At 49.9% G+C, this 17,820-nt stretch overlaps 8 protein-coding genes across 8 annotated transcripts; 4 read left to right on the forward strand and 4 right to left on the reverse strand.

The window, feature by feature from the left end:
- Nucleotides 1–102: 102 nt before the first annotated feature.
- N7506_004098 (eukaryotic translation initiation factor 3 subunit D) lies at nt 103–1,949 on the forward strand (the record flags this gene model as incomplete). The annotated part of the gene is made up of 2 exons (XM_056953393.1): nt 103–307; nt 382–1,949. The coding sequence occupies 2 exons, from the start codon at nt 103–105 to the stop codon at nt 1,947–1,949; spliced, it is 1,773 nt and encodes a 590-aa protein (XP_056812282.1).
- Nucleotides 1,950–2,594: 645 nt separating this feature from the next.
- Nucleotides 2,595–4,260, reverse strand: flbB (the record flags this gene model as incomplete). Its single annotated transcript, XM_056953394.1, has 5 exons — nt 2,595–3,057; nt 3,109–3,672; nt 3,722–3,809; nt 3,864–3,977; nt 4,221–4,260. The coding sequence occupies 5 exons, from the start codon at nt 4,258–4,260 to the stop codon at nt 2,595–2,597; spliced, it is 1,269 nt and encodes a 422-aa protein (XP_056812283.1).
- An 848-nt stretch (nt 4,261–5,108) lies between these two features.
- On the forward strand, nt 5,109–6,839 carry N7506_004100 (putative flavin-containing amine oxidasedehydrogenase; the record flags this gene model as incomplete). The annotated part of the gene is made up of 4 exons (XM_056953395.1): nt 5,109–6,323; nt 6,387–6,445; nt 6,508–6,625; nt 6,681–6,839. 4 exons carry the CDS (start codon nt 5,109–5,111, stop codon nt 6,837–6,839), a joined length of 1,551 nt encoding a protein of 516 aa, XP_056812284.1.
- Nucleotides 6,840–6,888: 49 nt separating this feature from the next.
- Nucleotides 6,889–8,825, reverse strand: N7506_004101 (uncharacterized protein; the record flags this gene model as incomplete). Its single annotated transcript, XM_056953396.1, has 7 exons — nt 6,889–7,089; nt 7,145–7,876; nt 7,948–8,063; nt 8,122–8,247; nt 8,350–8,369; nt 8,440–8,507; nt 8,574–8,825. The coding sequence occupies 7 exons, from the start codon at nt 8,823–8,825 to the stop codon at nt 6,889–6,891; spliced, it is 1,515 nt and encodes a 504-aa protein (XP_056812285.1).
- Nucleotides 8,826–9,962: 1,137 nt separating this feature from the next.
- Nucleotides 9,963–11,586, forward strand: N7506_004102 (M20 family metallopeptidase; the record flags this gene model as incomplete). Its single annotated transcript, XM_056953397.1, has 7 exons — nt 9,963–10,058; nt 10,121–10,503; nt 10,559–10,644; nt 10,700–11,003; nt 11,059–11,186; nt 11,241–11,467; nt 11,557–11,586. 7 exons carry the CDS (start codon nt 9,963–9,965, stop codon nt 11,584–11,586), a joined length of 1,254 nt encoding a protein of 417 aa, XP_056812286.1.
- A 463-nt stretch (nt 11,587–12,049) lies between these two features.
- On the forward strand, nt 12,050–14,051 carry N7506_004103 (Zn(II)2Cys6 transcription factor; the record flags this gene model as incomplete). The annotated part of the gene is made up of 6 exons (XM_056953398.1): nt 12,050–12,092; nt 12,142–12,611; nt 12,655–12,966; nt 13,029–13,201; nt 13,253–13,562; nt 13,611–14,051. The coding sequence occupies 6 exons, from the start codon at nt 12,050–12,052 to the stop codon at nt 14,049–14,051; spliced, it is 1,749 nt and encodes a 582-aa protein (XP_056812287.1).
- Nucleotides 14,052–14,156: 105 nt separating this feature from the next.
- Nucleotides 14,157–14,742, reverse strand: N7506_004104 (DUF3237 domain-containing protein; the record flags this gene model as incomplete). The annotated part of the gene is made up of 3 exons (XM_056953399.1): nt 14,157–14,373; nt 14,426–14,506; nt 14,561–14,742. 3 exons carry the CDS (start codon nt 14,740–14,742, stop codon nt 14,157–14,159), a joined length of 480 nt encoding a protein of 159 aa, XP_056812288.1.
- Nucleotides 14,743–15,653: 911 nt separating this feature from the next.
- Nucleotides 15,654–17,818, reverse strand: N7506_004105 (putative phenol 2-monooxygenase; the record flags this gene model as incomplete). Its single annotated transcript, XM_056953400.1, has 5 exons — nt 15,654–15,733; nt 15,784–15,900; nt 15,953–16,127; nt 16,178–17,062; nt 17,111–17,818. Coding segments are annotated over 5 exons (1,965 nt in total), but the record flags the coding sequence as incomplete, so codon positions are not given.
- Nucleotides 17,819–17,820: the final 2 nt, after the last annotated feature.

Raw genomic sequence — 17,820 nt, forward strand, 5'->3', positions numbered from 1 at the left:
ATTAACCCGCACCACATTCCACGGGGTTATCAATCAACCAACCCCTCTACATTTTTGATTTTTGAGCAGTTGCTTAGCGCAAATTGCCCTTAGATCATCACAATGCCTTCCACTTCTCTCGCAGACCTGGTGGCCGCCCTCCCAGCGGAGGACACCTGGGGCCCCTCCACCACCGCTGACAACATGTTGTCCGGTGTCCCTTACGCTCCTTTCTCCAAGGGCGACAAGTTGGGCCGTATGGCTGACTGGACTGCTGAGTCCAAGGAGCGCCAGAACCAGCGCCCTCAGTACAACCGTGGTTTCAGAGGTGAGTGTTTGGCCTTTTCCTCCTGCCCCTCTACCGCTTTCCGAGTCGGCGGGATCACTAACATTCTTCAACAGACCAGCAGGTTTACGGCGCCGGCTCCTCCAACCTCTTCACCGTCGCAACCGCCGAAGACGAGTCCTCCTTCTCCGTTGTTGACAACACCCGCACCCAAAAGCGCGCTTTCGGCCGTGGCGGTGGCACTGTCTTCCGTGGCCGCGGTGGCCAGCGCGGTGCTGCCAACCAGCGTGGTGGACGTGGTGGCTTCCAGCGTGCCGGTCCCGGTGGCCGTGACCAGAACAAGTCTGGATACAACTACGATACCCGCGGTGGACGTGGTGGCCAGCGTGGTGGCCGTCGTTTCGGCTGGAGAGATTACGACAAGCCCCAGCGCATCCGTGAGCCCTCTGTCAACATCCGTCCTGAATGGACTATGCTGGAGGAGGTTGACTTCAGCCGTCTTTCTAAGCTGAACCTCGATGCTCCCGAGGGTGAGGACCTCGAGACTTACGGTTTCCTCCATTACTACGACAAGTCTTACGACAAGGCCCCTGTCAAGAACGCCGAGCGCAGAATCCAGGCTCTCGACCGCGCCGCCTACAACGTCACCACTTCCCAGGATCCCGTCATCAACGAGCTCTCCGAGAAGAACGCCGCCACTGTTTTCGCTACCTCCGATATCCTCTCCATGCTGATGTGCGCTACCCGCAGTGTCTACTCGTGGGATATCGTCATTGTTCACCAGGGCGACAAGATTTACTTCGACAAGCGCGACGGTGCTTCCTTCGACATGGTCTCCGTGAACGAGAACGCCATTGACGCACCCCTCGAGGCCACCGAGACCACCGGCAAGCAGGACCAGCTCAACACCCCCAACGCTCTCGCCATGGAAGCTACCATCATCAACCACAACTTCGCCCTGCAGACCCTGACCGAGTCCGACAAGTCGAAGGTCTCCTTCTCCAAGCCTAACCCCTTCTACGACGAGACCGAGGAGACCGAGCCCCTCGCCTCCAAGGGTTACAAGTACCGCCGCTTCGACATTTCCCTCGAGCGCGACGAGGAGCCCGTCTCCATGGTTGTCCGTACCGAGGTCGACGCCGTCATGAAGGGCGGCCCTACCGGTGGTGAAGACCAGCAGCTGATCATCAAGGCTCTTAACGAGTTCGACCCCAAGGCCCAGGGCTCCGGCGGTGCCCTCGACTGGCGCAGCAAGCTCAACTCCCAGCGCGGTGCTGTCCTCGCCACTGAGATGAAGAACAACTCTGCCAAGCTTGCCCGCTGGACCACCCAGGCTATCCTCGCCAAGGCCGACGGCATGAAGCTCGGTTTTGTCTCTCGTGTCAACCCTCGCTCTGCCGCTGGCCACGTCGTTCTCGGCGTTGCTGGCTACAAGCCCCGCGAGTTCGCTAGCCAGATGAACCTGAACCTCGGTAACGGTTGGGGTATCGTCCGTACTATCGTTGACCGCATTCGCACCCTCGACTCCGAGGAGCCCGCTGAGAAGGTCAAGAAGTACGTCCTCATCAAGGACCCCAACAAGTCCGTTCTCCGTCTGTACAGCGTTCCTGCTACTACTTTCGAGGAAGATGAGGAGGCTGAGATTGAGGAGCCTTCTGATGAGAAGTCCGACGCTGAGGAGTAAACTGATGACTTGAATGTTCCAGATGTGCATACGTACTCTACCTAAAATTTGACGCTCTTATACTCTTGATAGATTTGATCATAATCCTTTTCTTCATTCAATTCACTCAAACGTAAAGTCCTAAAACTGGAGTTCAAGCCTCACTGGCACGTATACTTTCGACTCCATCACTGCGCCCATAGAGACATATCCAGGGCAACTGTGTAGCCCGCCAGACTGGCCTACGTATGTCTTCTTTGAGCAATCTCGGGAGTCACCACAGACCAGTAAACAGAGCCTTGGATTCAATGCCACCTTGGCAGGATCTCGGGATGCTCAATGTACTGCCCAGCTGTGGCCTGAAACCCGTTATATGCCTATAGGGTTGCAACCCTTGATATTTCCAGACACCAACACTTTTCAGAGGTACGACGGTAATAAGAAAATACCAAGGAGAATTCACAGCAAAGCGAGCAAGCCAATCAATTTCCAATGTGGACGACCTTTGGTGCATCACAAAGATAGAAGAAAGCAAAGGGATTTCAGCCAAAAGAAGCTTTCTGGTGAAAGCTTCACGTATGTACAAACAGATCAAACGCTAGCAATGATACAACCAGAGAACTCGGAAAAACCAGGTCATAATGATTTCCCCCTGTCTCACTCAACTCAGCCATACATCGACTCGTCGGCTGTACCAGACATGCCGAGATCAACCTTTGTGCCAAGCACGCTGCTAAGACAATCTATCAACTCAAAGTCCTCGACCACGGCTCCAAAGCCGTAGCATCGGACCTTGGTGTTTAGTGTGTCGATGATGATCTTGACGTCGTCGCGACGGAGAGTCGGGTATAGCTCGTGGTTCTTCAGACACTGGAGTGCCATGATTGGTGTGATTTGGCCCTCTGTCACAAGCTGTCGGCTGAGATTGAGGAGGGTGCTTAGGTTTGCGTGAGGCAGATCCGGCGCCTTGTGCGGGTATGGTTGTTCGTGGGTTGTCTTCTCGATATAACTTGGTGGCGGGCAGGTAGCCATCAAAGCATGCCCGGAGAATGGCATGTCTTCGTCGTCGGCTTCGGTGACGGATCGTCGACAGAGATAATCCGTGTGTTCGCGACAGGGTCCTTCTAGCCTAAACGGTGTCAGTATGCTGTGCGCGTGGTGTTCGGAAAGGGGCACTCACGTCAATATGAAATCAACTTGAAGCTGGGGATCTGTCTCGAACACGCCGCGGAGATTTTGCATAGGCACGGGCGGCATAGGTTGCATGGAATCCACCGGCGTAAATGACGAATGATCCATCGACATGGATTGTTCACCAGGGCTAGTCTGGTAGACTTGCTGACCACCATATCCGATCGAGGGCGAGACATCGGAGTGGTCCATCCCATTAGCACGCGGGCTCATGTCGGAGAGGGTGGTCGCCGGGGTCGTATCATGGTTGCTGACTGAGGTTGTACGAGGCACCGATTGTGATGCAGTGCTGCTCGCAGCAACGGGACTGGAATCGAAAGGCATGGGCGGGCGCTCCGCCCGTCGTCGCTCGAATTCGGCTTCATATTGAACTCCGTGTGCTGCCAGGATCTCCTTGAGGATCTCGTTCTCCTCCCGTACTGCATGAATCGCGCCCTTTTGTTGGTGAATCGTGGCGTTGGCATCTGCGATCTCCGTCGTGTATGCTTCCCGTAATCGCGACACCTCGGTCTCGAGTGCTCGCATGTATTGTTCCTTGCGCTCGCGATGCGTCCTAGCCAAAATCAGCCCCATTCTTCTAACCGGTGACGCTGTGGTTCTACCTCTGTGCCTGGCGGTTCAATTCTTGTCGCCGAGTCAACGCCGGCTTGCTGTCGGGCTTCGGTCCTCGTCGCTTGGGCTGTTGACCATCTGGGGAGGTCAGTGGTGGAATATGTGACGAGCGGGGGCTGAGTGGGTGCTCACCTCGAGTCGCCTTCTTCTGGGCATTCGCATTCTGATTCTGGGCGCTGCCATTACCTCCAAAGATTTTGAAGATTTCGGAGCCAAAGCCTCGAGATGATGGGGTTTGTGGTTCCTCTGCGATGGCTTGCACCGTGCACTCCGGGGCCGTGGGCCGAGCCGGAGAGACATCGGCGCGATAAAGTCAGCGATCGAGATCTCGAGATTGCGATCGAAGTTGGGAACCGCTTGGCGTTGGATCGAGACTCTGAATAGCTTCCGAGACAACACTCGAGAGCTTCCCCCGAAAGCCGACGGAGTGCTTGCGGATTTCCCCAGCGCCAAGTTTCCGATCGCAATTTCACGAGACATCGCACTCACCATATTGCATGTGGTCCATGGGGTATACCCCGCCGCTCATGATGAAGACAGGGGAAGCAAAAGAAGCAAGGGAGGGAATGGAAGGGAAGAAACGAAATGAGTCGAAAGTGTAAGTGTCCGGTAGGAGGAAGAGAGTGAAAGTGAAAGTGAAAGTCAAGAGTGGAGGTGATAACGTGCCCCTAAACACTTTCTCGTTTTTTTTTTCGGATTTTATTTTTCTTCCCGTTCTGTTCTTCATCTCCGTTTGTTCCTTTGCATTTTTTAAAATTACTGAGATCCTCGTTTGCTCCACCTTTTCAACGGCGTCGGGAGTGGCATTTTATTGTATTCCATTCATTTATGGGGTACTCCTTCGTACGGAAGTCTTCGGTTGGTAGAACAATACCTGAACAAGGTCATTACGGTTAAATCCTCCTTTAGAGGGATTGGTACTCCGTAGGCATCAGACCCCGTATACTCCAGTACAAAGCGATTGTACGGAGTATCGGAGCCCAGGTACTGATGAGGTACTTCTATCCTTTGCCACCCCACTCCCACAAGGCAAGTATCCGGCAGGTATTGGGGAGATGTGACCTGTCGAAAAGAGTCTAGAACCACCAATGATTGAAAGGAACTATTCACGATTATTTTCTTGACAAATTCCTGCAGATCTCTCAATAGTCTGTGATCAGAAAGTTCCTTGTTGTTGATCTGCCACTATTGCTTTTCATCACATCTAAGCCTTACCCGATCGACCGTCTGATTGGCCCATCGCAAAAGAAGAGATGTCGGGTATCGTGCTGGTATCTGACATCACCATAGTGACATCAACACATTCCAACATGGATAATATACAGTTGTACGACCTACTTCGGGGTTCAACTTCCTTCACAGAGTGCATTGCATGCAATGGCCCCTAAGAAAGTCGCCATCATAGGCGCCGGTGCCGCCGGTATGTCCTGCGCCTCGACATTGGCCAAGCACCCACAATTTGCCGTCACTCTAATAGACACGGAGAGTTACACTGGTGGCCAGGCCACATCAATCACTTTGGATGAAAGCAAACACGGGGCAAGCTGGCTGAACGACGGCGTTCAAGGGGGCTCACAGATCTTCCGGCATACCTTTCAATTCTTCCGTCGCTACGGCTATGAGCCTCAACAGGTGAAGCTTCAAGTCGCGTTCGGCAAAGGAAAGGACTTTTGGACCAATGTTTTCCCCAGCCAGTTGGTTGATGAGCATTCTGCGGAGATTAAGAAGTTGTCCCGGGTCCTGTCCTGCATCAAATACCTGATGCCCATCCTCGGTATCATGCCCGTCAAGATCATTCTACGACTGTTCCGCTTTACTAGCGATTTTAGCAACAAAATGGTTCTGCCATTGCTGGCCCTGTTCCTCGGCACGGGCAATCAGACCCCCAACGTCTCGAGTGTCTTGCTGGAGCGCCTGTTCAATGACCCGCAGATGAAGCTCTGGGAGTATGACCCGGACACACTTTTGCCCAATCTCCCCACCATGTATACCTTCCCAAACTTGAGCAACTTCTATCGAGACTGGACCCGCGACTTGCGTGAGAAGGGAGTCGAGTTTCGGCTCGGTTGTCGCACATCTATCCTGAAGCGAGATAAGAAAGGTGTTGTCTTGCAATTGCAGGACTACGATGGCGAGAATCCTAAGGGGGACCCATCTGTTCACGAATTTGACGATCTGGTGATGTGCTGCCCGGCCGATGAAGCAAAGAGGCTCTTGGACCGCCACGCGACATGGCGCGAGAAATATGTTTTGGGCGGCGTCAAGTTCTACAACGACATTACCATAACTCACTCAGACTCGGATTATTTCCAGAAGATTTTCGAAATGCAGTATGATCCGGAGTTGGTAGCGAAGCCCACTTCGCAGACACGAAAAGACCAAATCGCGTTTGCAGAGCAGCAACCCCTGAGTCAAAAGGATGGTTGGCTGGGATTCAGGCCGATGTACTTTACACGCTCCTACAAATCGGACCCGGGGAAGATAGAGATGGGCTTCAATTGCACTCATTACCAGCACCAATTTCGCGAAAACCTTGGCACGGACAAACCGCCGCTGCCGGAGGACCAGCAGGTGTTCCAGACAATCTTTTTGGTATGCTTCTTCCTTGAGACATATTGCTGCAGCTTTTCCTGACTCCGAAATTCCTTCTTTTAGAACGATCAAGAAAAGGATCTATGGACGTGGAACGATATTGATCCGTCGAGAATTATCGCGTAAGTCTTTCGGAATTTTTTTCTCACGATATGCGAGAATTGCTATTAATATTTCGATGCAGTCGGAAATGGTGGCACCAGTTCGGCCATCGCTGGCAGCATTATCTTCGGGTGGTCGCGGGAATGATGTTTATCAATGGTACTAACCGAACACTTTACGCTGGAAGCTGGACCATGGTGGTGAGTCTATCTATTTCCACGAATCCTTTGCGATGCTGACCTCAAGACATCACAGAACATGCACGAGATTGCTTGTATTTCCGGTATTGCAGCAGCCTACCAGCTTGGGGCGACTTACGAACCATTTGATGACTTCGCAGAGGACTTCTTCGCCAAGTACTTGCTAGTGTGCCATGGAACGAGATACAAGAAGGCCAAGGCAAAGAGCACATGAAGAAAAAGCCGTGGATCGAATGTCCATATTTGGAATTGACTAAACTATCTCAAAGAACGTATCGGAAACTTTCAATCTCGTGGTCCGTCTTGTTCGATATTTCATCTTGTAGCTCTTCTCTCTCCGTCATCTCCCTTGGAGATCCATAAAGACGGTCCCGACGACGGTTCTCAAAGACATAATACACGTAAAGGCAGATCAGGAAGAATATACCAAAGGCCAGGCCGGACATGGAAGCTTTGATACCCGTCTATCGAATGTTAGCAGCTGGCCCGTCGCACCGGCACGGACAAAAGGAGACTTACCGGATATGATGGCTCCTCGGAGGGAATGAAGAACTGAGGTCCAACAATGTTTCCAATGCAGTATGCTGCAAACATGACAGCACTGACTGTACTTTTCTTGGTGAATCCAGCAACGTTCGAGCTAATCAGACTCAGCGACAAGGGGATGTTGGCCGCAAAAACACCTCCAAGACAAAGACCCGTCATCTTTCCGGCTCGGTTATCATCACCAAGCTTCCAAATTAGAAGCATGCCAACCATCGAGACTGCAGTGTTGAAGATCATCATGAGGATTCGAGTCTTTGGAACGAGCGAGGCGACACCCGAACTCAGGATGAGGAAAACAAGCTGTGCGCCACCAATAGGCATTTGGATGAGAAGAGCCTCTAGATGAGGGAAACCAAAGCCGGTGATAATGATAGCAGAGAAGCTAGTGAGACCTCCGTTGCAGAAGTTGACGCACAGGGTATATAGGACCAAAAACCACATCTGAGGATCTTTGACAGCCATCCAAACCTGGTTCCATTTGAAATTTCCTTGATCCATAACTCCAGTCTTGTTCTTGAGTGTTCGTTGCACTGCGATGGCACGTTCATGTGATTTGAGGAAAATGGCTTTGGCGGGCGAATCAGGTAAAGTGAGGAATAAGAGGATGCCGTATGCAGAGGTAACGGCACCGAGAACGAGGAAAAGCAACTGCCATTGGGCAATAGCTTCAACGTGAATATTTCCAATGCCATATGCAATCAATCCCTAATTTCATATTGGTTAGACCAGGACACAAGAAACGGAATACGGTACGCCCTCGTAGAGTGTGGACTTACACCGAGAAGGACAGCAATCGAATTTCCGCAAAACCATGCTGCTTGTCGAGCAGGCTGCTCCTCCCTGGTATAGAACATGCCAGTGATCAGGGCAAATCCTGGAGCAATAGATGCCTCTGTTTTTCGAAAGTGAGTTAGCATTTGGATTGAAAGTATAGGGAAGGAAGCGAATACCTCCGACTCCAAGGAAGAACCGTGCTGCCATGAGTCCACCCCAGTTGATGCATGCAGCATGAACCATAAGGCAAGCCCCCCAAACGCAAGCAGCTACACCAAGGTATTTTCCTAGAGGAAGCCTGACTGAAGAAATGGTTAGGGACATGTCACGCTAAAATTCACTTCGTTGCTGCAGGATTGATACAATCCACACCAACAGAGGTCTCTTAGATGATATGAACGTACCGACCAAGTAAGAGCTGGGCCTAAATTGAAGGTTTTCTGTCAGTAGGAAACTCGAAGGTAAAATATGTCCAAGTCCTGAGGTGGACATACCAGCTCCATGCGAAATATCCAAAGTAGAAGATGGCGGATGCCCAGTTGTACTCATTGCCTTTAAGATTCTAGCGTGTGTCAGCGGAATTTCACAGATACCTAGATTAATGCAGGATCAAAGGGGCTGAACGAACCAAGTCTTGTCGAAGGTTGAAAAGTGTCGCTTGGCTGATCGCCAACTTGTCAATATACTGCAACATATAACAGCCACCCATCAGGGGTATCAAAAACCAGTCCAATTTTCTCAAGACTTTCTTTTCCATTTCTGGAGTTGTTTCAGCGTCGAGTACTTGGCCAAAGTCGATGTCCCGCATGATGGAATCATCGACTTGTAGCTTCTCGGCGCCAGATTGGGCGTCCCCGGACGGAGGTTGGTGTTTCTCCATGATATTGTTGGTCAAACTAGAAATAAAACAAGGCAATAGAAGTGGAATATAAAGCTTTTGGAAGGAATCCTTTAGAAATATTGAATAATGCGCGTTCGGTTAATATATGTCGAGTTTGTGGGAATGTTAGGGGTCTATATGACTCCCAACACAGTGAGGCCAAGGTATAGCCCCCTGGGCACGGTGGCGTAATCGAAGACAAGATACCATCTGATAGGGCAACAATATTCGAGAATTCTCGTGTCTGAAAAGTCATTATTACGTTGCTTAGATGTGACTACTGGTATTGGTAAAGGCGGGGGTCGGTGTGATAGCAATTGGCCTCAACACGGGCAAATTTAGCGGCAACGAAAGGCGACGGTAGTCAATTCTAGATGCCGAAGTATTTACCACAGAGTCAAGTTATCGTCAGCTGTTGCTGTTTGCTTTGACTTTGCGAGGAGCAAAAGATTGGCATCTATACATCGGCAGTCTGGCGAATCAGACGAGCGACATAGCACGTCGGCAATCATCCTCATCGGCAACCCACTTTCCCTATCGTACCCCGCGTTGAACATCTCAAGAGATAGCGAGATGATAAGCAAACAGAACAAATGTAAAGAAAGAGAAAGAAACAGGGAAGCAGAGCTCGGAATCCGAAAAGCCAAATTCGATATCCAGAGAACACCCGCCTCTCCTCCAACATTTGGCATGACATCTCTCCACGTGACGCAGCATAGCCCCGGAATAATCTGATGGGTCCAAGGTTCAATGCAAGTTTGTTGTTACCCCGGATTCCACAGGTCTGTGCAGATTGCCGAGGCATCCGACATGATAGGCCAACTCGTGGATCGCGGGATGATAACCGTCATTTCCGTCCATACTCTTTCTAATGATTTCATATCGACTCCAGATAATATCACCAGCGATAGGTCAAAGACACTGAGTTCATGACACATCTTTTTCACTCTCCGCGCTCGCTATATCGTCGGCAAACGCCACACCAATGCTACCTTCAGATCTCCATCTGCCTCCGACTTGGCAAGATACCAAGAGTTAAATATCCCTTGGCTGGTTCGAAATTATAATCATACACAAAGCCACTTTCCAGGCGACAGCTCTATTCAGCAGCAAAGTTCAAGCAGATATTTTGTCACCATGACCGTCACAGCAATCAACATAGAGGAGGTCAAAGCCTCAGTGGATGCTACTTTGAAAGCAATAAACAAGGAGCTGCGAGAGTTGAACCATAAGGTATTCCCCCCAACTACCCTCATTTTTTTCCAGGAGACTGATCAAGCCGTTCTTTTTATCAGATCTGGTCAAATCCCGAGCTTGCCTACCAGGAGCACGGTGCTCACGATGCAATCTGCGATTTCCTCGAGAAGCAGGGCTTCACAGTTACTCGCCATGCCTACGGTCTTGGTACTTCCTTTGAAGTCTTGAGTGGCAATGGTGGCCGTTTAATCAATTTCAACGCAGAGTATGATGCTTTGCCTGACATTGGCCATGCATGTGGCCATAACCTCATCTCAACCAGCAGCGTTGCTGCTTTCGTCGCTTTGTCATTGACCATAAAGAAATTTGGTATTCAAGGGCGAACCCAGCTACTAGGCACCCCGGCAGAGGAGAATGGAGGTGGCAAGGAAAAGCTCATCGACGCCGGGGCCTACAAAGGGGTCGATATCTCCCTGATGGCGTGAGTTGAAAGCCACCCAAGAGGAAGTCGGAATTCAAACTGACCATTTTCAAAGTCATCCTGGACCCCAGAAGATGTATCCCGACCAGAAGTGCTGTGGAATTGCCGGGACACTCATGAATGCTAGGAAGAATGTTCATTGTAAGGAATTTCAACCGCATAAGTTTCGTCCGCTAATCGCTATATCTCATTGCAGGTGAATTCACAGGACGAAATGCGCATGCGGGTGGCAATCCTTGGGAGGGTATCAATGCATTGGACGCATTGATATCGTCCTATAACAACGTGGCAGTTTTGAGACAACAGCTGCTTCCAGACCAAAGAATTCATGTTGCTTTCTTGGACACACCCAAGGTTGCGAATGTGATTCCTGCGTACACAAAGGCGTTTTGGCAAGTACGGAGCCCTACTTTGAAGGGATTGAATACTCTTATTGGCAAAGTACGAAACTGTATTGAGGCGGGAGCATTGGCTACAGGTTGTCAGGTCAAGATTGAGGAGTATGATGCCCGTGCCTGTGACTTACGTTTACTTGACTGACCACTTCTATTTCAGAGATGAGCTATATACCGATGTCCGGCTGAATGATATGCTCTGTGAGCGATACCAAGTACACATGGGACGCTACGATCGTGATGTACTCAAGCGACACGAAAAAGTATTGACGGGATCATCTGATATCGGTATGTGATAGGTAGTGATTCCATCTTAACCAACGAGGCTAACTTTTTGAATAGGCAATGTCAGCTATGAGACTCCTACTCTTCATACCATGTTTGGCATCCCTGCACCCGAAACATCGTATCCTCATCACCCGACATTCGCAGCTGCAGCTGGAACAGATGAAGCTCATGTTGAGGCAGTCATCGTTGGGAAGTCCTTGGCTTTGATTGGATGGGACATGGTCACTGAAGATGCTTTGTATAACACAGCACGGAGCCAGTGGCAAGAGGAGATTGTTAGGGTAGATTGAGTTCATATATAATGTATTATGGAGATTCCAACAGTGCGGACACATCGCAGGGCCCGAAAACGTTATGGGTCCAATTTTAGGGTGATGATGCCCAGGTGCAGATTGCGTAGAACAGAACGTGCTCGAATTATCAACCGAATCCATCGAGTTCCACAATTCAGCAGGATCGAGAAGCTTAGGAGCATAAGGTTTAGCGTTAAACGCAACTCGGACTCGAAGTATAAGCCGAGCATGCGACAAGAACATGGTCGTACATGGGTCAATTGGTTTGTAAGAGAGAATGTTGACCTAGTATGGCCTGCAAAGCTTTCAGATGTTGTTATAGAAGATTTTTGTCCAATCTAGCCCTTCTTGAATGTCAGTATAACCTCACGCAAAAATATCTGCAACCCTTTACCCAAAACAGCTAGCGGACGTCATGGAGAGATTAGGTCAGCGCTTCCCCGCGTTATCGGCAGCTTATCGTTCGGCAGTTGACCTTTTCGATGGAAGACCCGTCCTCATCTTCAATTCTTCCTTTTCCGCCTATGCCTGGTTGATCTCGTTAGCTTCAAAGGGGGAATTGGTACTTGAATGTCCATGCAGTCCGGACGCAACGGCCCCCGGTCCAAAAGCGGTATTACAACCCTCTCGGCTTTTCCCACAGCCGGCTAATCGTTCCTCAGGCTGTAGTACCTGCCGCCGCCGCAAGGTTAAATGCGGTGAAGAAAAACCAGTCTGCAGGCGCTGCTCTTCTCTGCGTCTCAATTGCGAATGGGGAGTCCCTGTTAAAAGAGGGCGCAGTACTCAAATTCGCAACCTAGAACCCGCTCCAATCGCTTCCGAGTCATATCCGACGTGCCCGGCGCCGAAAGTCGAGGAGCTCGTCGATTTTCAACCAGATGTCTTTTTTTCGAGCCTTTCGCCAGTCTCATGGGCTGGTGATATCTTACCGCTAGATGCGCCCCAATTACCAACGTTCTACCCTCCCGCGACCATCGCGTCCCCTATATACCCTTCGTTAAACATTGATAATATCGCCTGCGCAAATTCGTTGACGCTCAACTCCCTTGATCGCCAATACTTCCAATACTTCCCGTCCTCCTCTCTCGTTTACTATTATATGAAGGGTTGGAAATGGAGCAGTTTTTGGTTAGTTTGTTCCAGAGCGCTGCGGGCGCCTTGGTCGTCCTTTTGAGGCCCCCACTAATCGAATACCTCGAACCAACAGTCACCTATACGAAGGCCCTGCCTCATCCAACAAAGTGATCATGCGAATGATACTGGCAATCGCTGCCTGCGACATGCACCATAACGGACTGGCTGTGCGCTCCCCGGGCCGACCAACCGCAGATAACCATGGGCGATACCACTATGGCTTAGCAGTGAAAGAATTCAGGCAATTACTCGAGACCCCACGCCAAGTCTCTTTGGATGAGGTAGAAACGGTTTTCGCTACAGTTTTCCTGATGATTGCATGGGAATGGCAGTTCGGACACTCTGTGCGCCATGTAAGACGACGAAGAAACACTTTCCCTCCCGATCAATAGACTAACAACCTCTTTCATTTTAGCTTCAACTTCATCTTCAAGGGGTGCGATCCCTTTTAGAAACACACCCGCGCCTGTTTCGCATCAAGAATGTGGACGACATGTTCCTATACCCCGGAGTTCAAGGTTCATCCAATGGGAGCTTAACAGTGAACAAAGTTTCGTTCATACCAGAGCAGTTCCTCTTATGGATTCTGTGAGTTCCCCCTCCTGCGAGTGGCCCACCAAATACTGATAAAGAAAATAGATACATTGACGCTAGCTCTCGTCCAACGGGACTAACAGAGTCACTTAACGAATATGTCGCCCAATCCGGGAATCCTGCGTTACAGCCAGATCATCTCCACCGCTGTGCTCGTCTCTGGGGCCGCTGCTTTTGGGGCGAGCAGTACCCCGATGAGGAGATCTTGGATGATATTGAAAATTACCGAGCCTTGGAGTTGTTACATGCTGGATTTTGCTTACGCCATAAAACTTGGAAAGTCCTGGTGGAGTCAGCGGCTGGTACCGTTGATTCGAAGGAGCCCCTCCTTCGTGAGATTCTTTCAATACGAGAGGTAAAGTTTCCTCACATCATATGTTCGCAATGGAGCTAACCCCGCTAGAAATTCTCCGATCTCTTTATCACAGCAAGGTTTGCGGGAAGTGTCTCCGCTAGACGTACTCTCAACACCATCTACATGGCCGTTTGTACATTCTATGCGCAGGTCCTGCTTTATCGTCGCCTGCTCTGTGTCGACTCTCCTCCTACAGTTTCCGATCACCAAGCTACTGCCGCAATCATAGACATCTCACAAAAGCAATACATTTCCGACCCCAAGCTCTTGAGGAGACTGCATTGGCCGTTGCTGATGGCAGTGGTTGAGACTGGCGATCTTACACACCAAGCATGGCTCCGGCAACGTCTTTGGGAGCTTCGCGATTTCCACTCCGAATTTGTTTGGGCGCATGAGATTGCCGAAGAAATTCTCGCCCAGCAAGACGTGAGCCAGGGACGATACGTCAACTTGGCAGAATTGCTATTGCAGCGTATCCATGCGACTTGAATAAAGCCTCCTGCTTGTATATATTTACCCCACCTCTTATAGATTAACCTAATGTCTTATGCCTTATGCTTGTTCCATTGCCGGCCCGTGTCTTGGCTTCCCTGGTTATGGGCTATTTTCCAGGAAGTATGCATCATAAGCTACTTCACCCTTTGCCCTCGTGGCTCGCCCGACAATCACGCGGTTGTTCATCCATTTATAACGCTCATGTCCGGTTTCAATCTTCACATGAAGGTGGAACCAATACTGGCTGGGATCTACCGGACCACCTTTCATCAATGCTTTCAGTACCTCCGGGGGACCTGCCCGTGTTCCTTCGGTTCTGTTGGTCAATTAGCACAGGCTGCTTGTTGTTAACTAAGTTAGAGAACTACCTTATGTAGAGAAAAGCACCATCATCGCTTTTGATCATATAATTGGTGTTCACATGTGTGGTCTGATCTTCCTCGACCAACCTGCGCATGTGTTAGAGTCTGATTGTGTCCATTTTCTCTAGGGTCATCTCTTGCATGAAGTCCGCGCCACCTGGCACCACCTCGCCATTCAGATAGTTTCCATGTACAGAGCCAGACTTGATTGGAACACAGCGTCGTCTGCCATAGGGACCATGACCGACCTCCATTGGCGCGTCTACTGCGCAGCGCAAAGTGAACAAATGAACGAGTTTCGGTGGCGCTGATAGTGTATCCATGTTGCCAATTCTCAACAAGCAAATGAATGACGAAGTGCAAGAATAGAGATCAGAGGAGGGGGGCAATCGGGTATACGCTTTCTCCGGGATATCCGATTCGGCTGGACCTCGGATAGACCTCCAGAGCACCGCCTAATCAGACTGCACATTAAAGACAATGGATGTCGCTGAATCTTTGCGCCCGAAAGAGCAGGTCAAATTTCTAGAGTCAAATACCTAGCTTGCCTCAATTCACTCATGGAAGTCCTCAATAACTAGCAGGAATAGTCATGATTCACCCAAGGTACCAACACATTATACGGTACAAGCCTCAGTGTCGCACTCACGCGCGGCCAAAAAGACGATGATAGTTGCTTATAAACAGGAGCAGTTATGTATTGGCTTAATCTCATTTGTCGATTGGTAACGGAAGAGAGCTATCATCAACTTCGGGACCTTTTTTTAACTGTCTTTTTAACTGTCTTTTTAACTGTCTTTTTAACTGTCTTTTTAACTGTCTTTTTGACTGTGTTTTTAACTGTACTTCCAAGGCTCCAATTAATTGTCGAGTCATCATGATTGGTCGATTAAAGGAAGCCTTGGCTAAGCCGTGAACAGAGAATTAGGGATTGGGGAAATGAGCCAAGTCCACTGGTATGTCCACCAGGTGAAAATTGAATATTCTTTGAAAGCTTTGCGTTTGATTGAATAGTAATACACAGCGTAGCCTTTCTTGCCTTGGCTAACATGATATGTGCAGATATGTACAGACAGAATGTACACGAATACCTGGAGAAGTCCACGTCATTCGATATCGCCGAGTACCATCACAGTCTACTGCCTACCGGGCTAGGAGTCTGAATCTCGGCGGCCATGCTGTCCAGTACAGTCAGTCAGATTATGTTGATTTTTGTGGAACTTCTCAAACGGACCTACGTTTGACGCTTAAGAAACCCAGCAAAGAAATTGCCAACCTGCTGGTAATCCGCCAGGTCAATGACGGCAGAGACGTCTGTTTAGGAATCAGTAACTTGGTGTCTCGAAGGCCGGGCTTCTACTTACATTGATCTGGCCGAGCAATCACGATGGCACCTTGTGCTGGGTCGATTCCCAAATGCTCGTATGCATGGCCGTGTCCCATGTTGTAACTATCGTCGTCGTAATAGATTTTGTGAAGATCTGATGAGACAAGTCAATATCAAAGTGGGGCAGAGTTATCATGAGCCTGTACCTCTGGTCTGATTCTTGCCTGAAATTGAATAGAAGCACTTGGGAATGTCATCTAGTTCCACGTCGTGTCGCTTTCCATGTCCGATAACAATTGTCTCGATCAGACTATCGACATCTTGATCTCGCGGGGTGAAACTGTGGATCGGACTGTCGGCTGCGTCCAAATATTCACCAAGCTGTACCATAAATCAGACAAGATCCACTTCCACCTAAGAGCCGAACATACCTTGTTTAGTTTTAATTGCTGTCCTGGTGTAGCCAAGTCACCCACAAAGGCCATGATGCGCCATCTGCCATCCGATTTGAGGGCTGTCATGAGCTGTGAAGGCTTGGAGTCACAGAAGCGCACGACCTGTGCGCTGGGTAGTCGCATTCCGACGACCACATTGCAAGCTAGTTGCGTAGATTCCAATGCCGAAGTAATGGGTGAAATGTCATACTTGGCTGTCAAGCCAGCAGTATATTTTCCAGACTGGATAAAGCCCTTCTGAAACTCAGCAGCAGATGTTTGGGCTCCAGATGAGAACAATTTTGAGAAATAGCGGTCGAAGTTGATGAGATCAATGGCAACCTTCTGACGTTCTACAACGTAAGTCTCAAGCAGCGATGGACTGGCCAGACCGGTCAAAACTTCACCAAGTTTCCAGCCAATGTTGTATCCATCTTGCAGACTGACATTCATACCCTGACCGGCCTTGGGCGAGTGAGTATGGCAAGCATCGCCGGCGAGGAATACTCGGTGGTCCTTGTGGAAGAAATCAGCATGACGCTGTCCGATCGCGTATGCCGACCACCAGACAGTCTCCACAAAGTCGACTTGATAAGGATGTAAAATCCTCTGTGCCTGTTCCTGCAGGCTTTCGAGTGTGACTTCCTTTGGGTTTGTCCCGGCAGGAAGTTCAATATAAAATCTGGTGAGATTATCGTTCTCACCCTCACGAGGAATGATCAAGATATTCCCAGCCTTTGAGCGAATAGTGGACTTCTTGCGGATGTCTGGGAAGTCTGTTCGGGGCACCATGTCCATGACACCCCAGACTGCATCGCTGCTGTCTCCAATCATGCGATACCCGAGGACTTTGCGGACGATGCTGTGTGCCCCGTCACAAGCCTGAACCCAAAGTTAGATGTCGATTTATAAAAAATGAAAACAACTTACCAATGCATATTTGGCTGCAAAGACTTCGGTCTTTCCATCTTTCTCTGCGGTGACTTTGACGGGATAAGCGTTCAAATCGTCAGCAGTGGCGCTGTCCACTTCAACGTTGGTCACATTGTAACCATAGTCGATTTGCTGATCGTTGGTCTTCTTCATCAACTCGAGCAAGAGCCCATTGATTCGAGCTTGGTTCAAGATAACGTGAGGCTGGTGTGATAGACCAGGCTGGGTATCTGCCGTACGGCCAGTGCGTTTGATGCCTGTGCCATCATCGGCCCAGAAGTTGACTTCAAGGACATGATAAGCTTCGCGGAGGAGCTCCTCGCCAACACCGAAGCTTTCAAATATCTCCACAGTCCGACACTGCACACCATCGGCCTGGCCCATCTTCATAGGACCATCCCTGCGCTCCAATACCTTGCATCGGACACCATATTTGGCAAGCCAAGTAGCCGCGCAGAGACCCGCGGATCCGCTGCCACAAATCAGAACGTCGTATTTTTCCATTTTGTCAAAGTTGGGCTTCAATCCAGCCCCGGGGCCGTATCTCGGACTTAATAAGGTGAATCCGGGGTGAATCCCGAAGTGTCCGGGATGTGTTCCGGGATCAATTCCGGGAGCCGCGGTCTGCCAAGGATGATTCCCCACGAAATACTCCCTGCTTTGGTGGGGGATCTGTCGAGTCTTGTGCTCAACTGCCGTGCTCTCTG

Source organism: Penicillium brevicompactum (genome assembly GCF_028827555.1).
Source record: "Penicillium brevicompactum strain IBT 35665 chromosome Unknown utg000003l_segment0_segment0, whole genome shotgun sequence".
NCBI lineage: Eukaryota > Fungi > Ascomycota > Eurotiomycetes > Eurotiales > Aspergillaceae > Penicillium > Penicillium brevicompactum.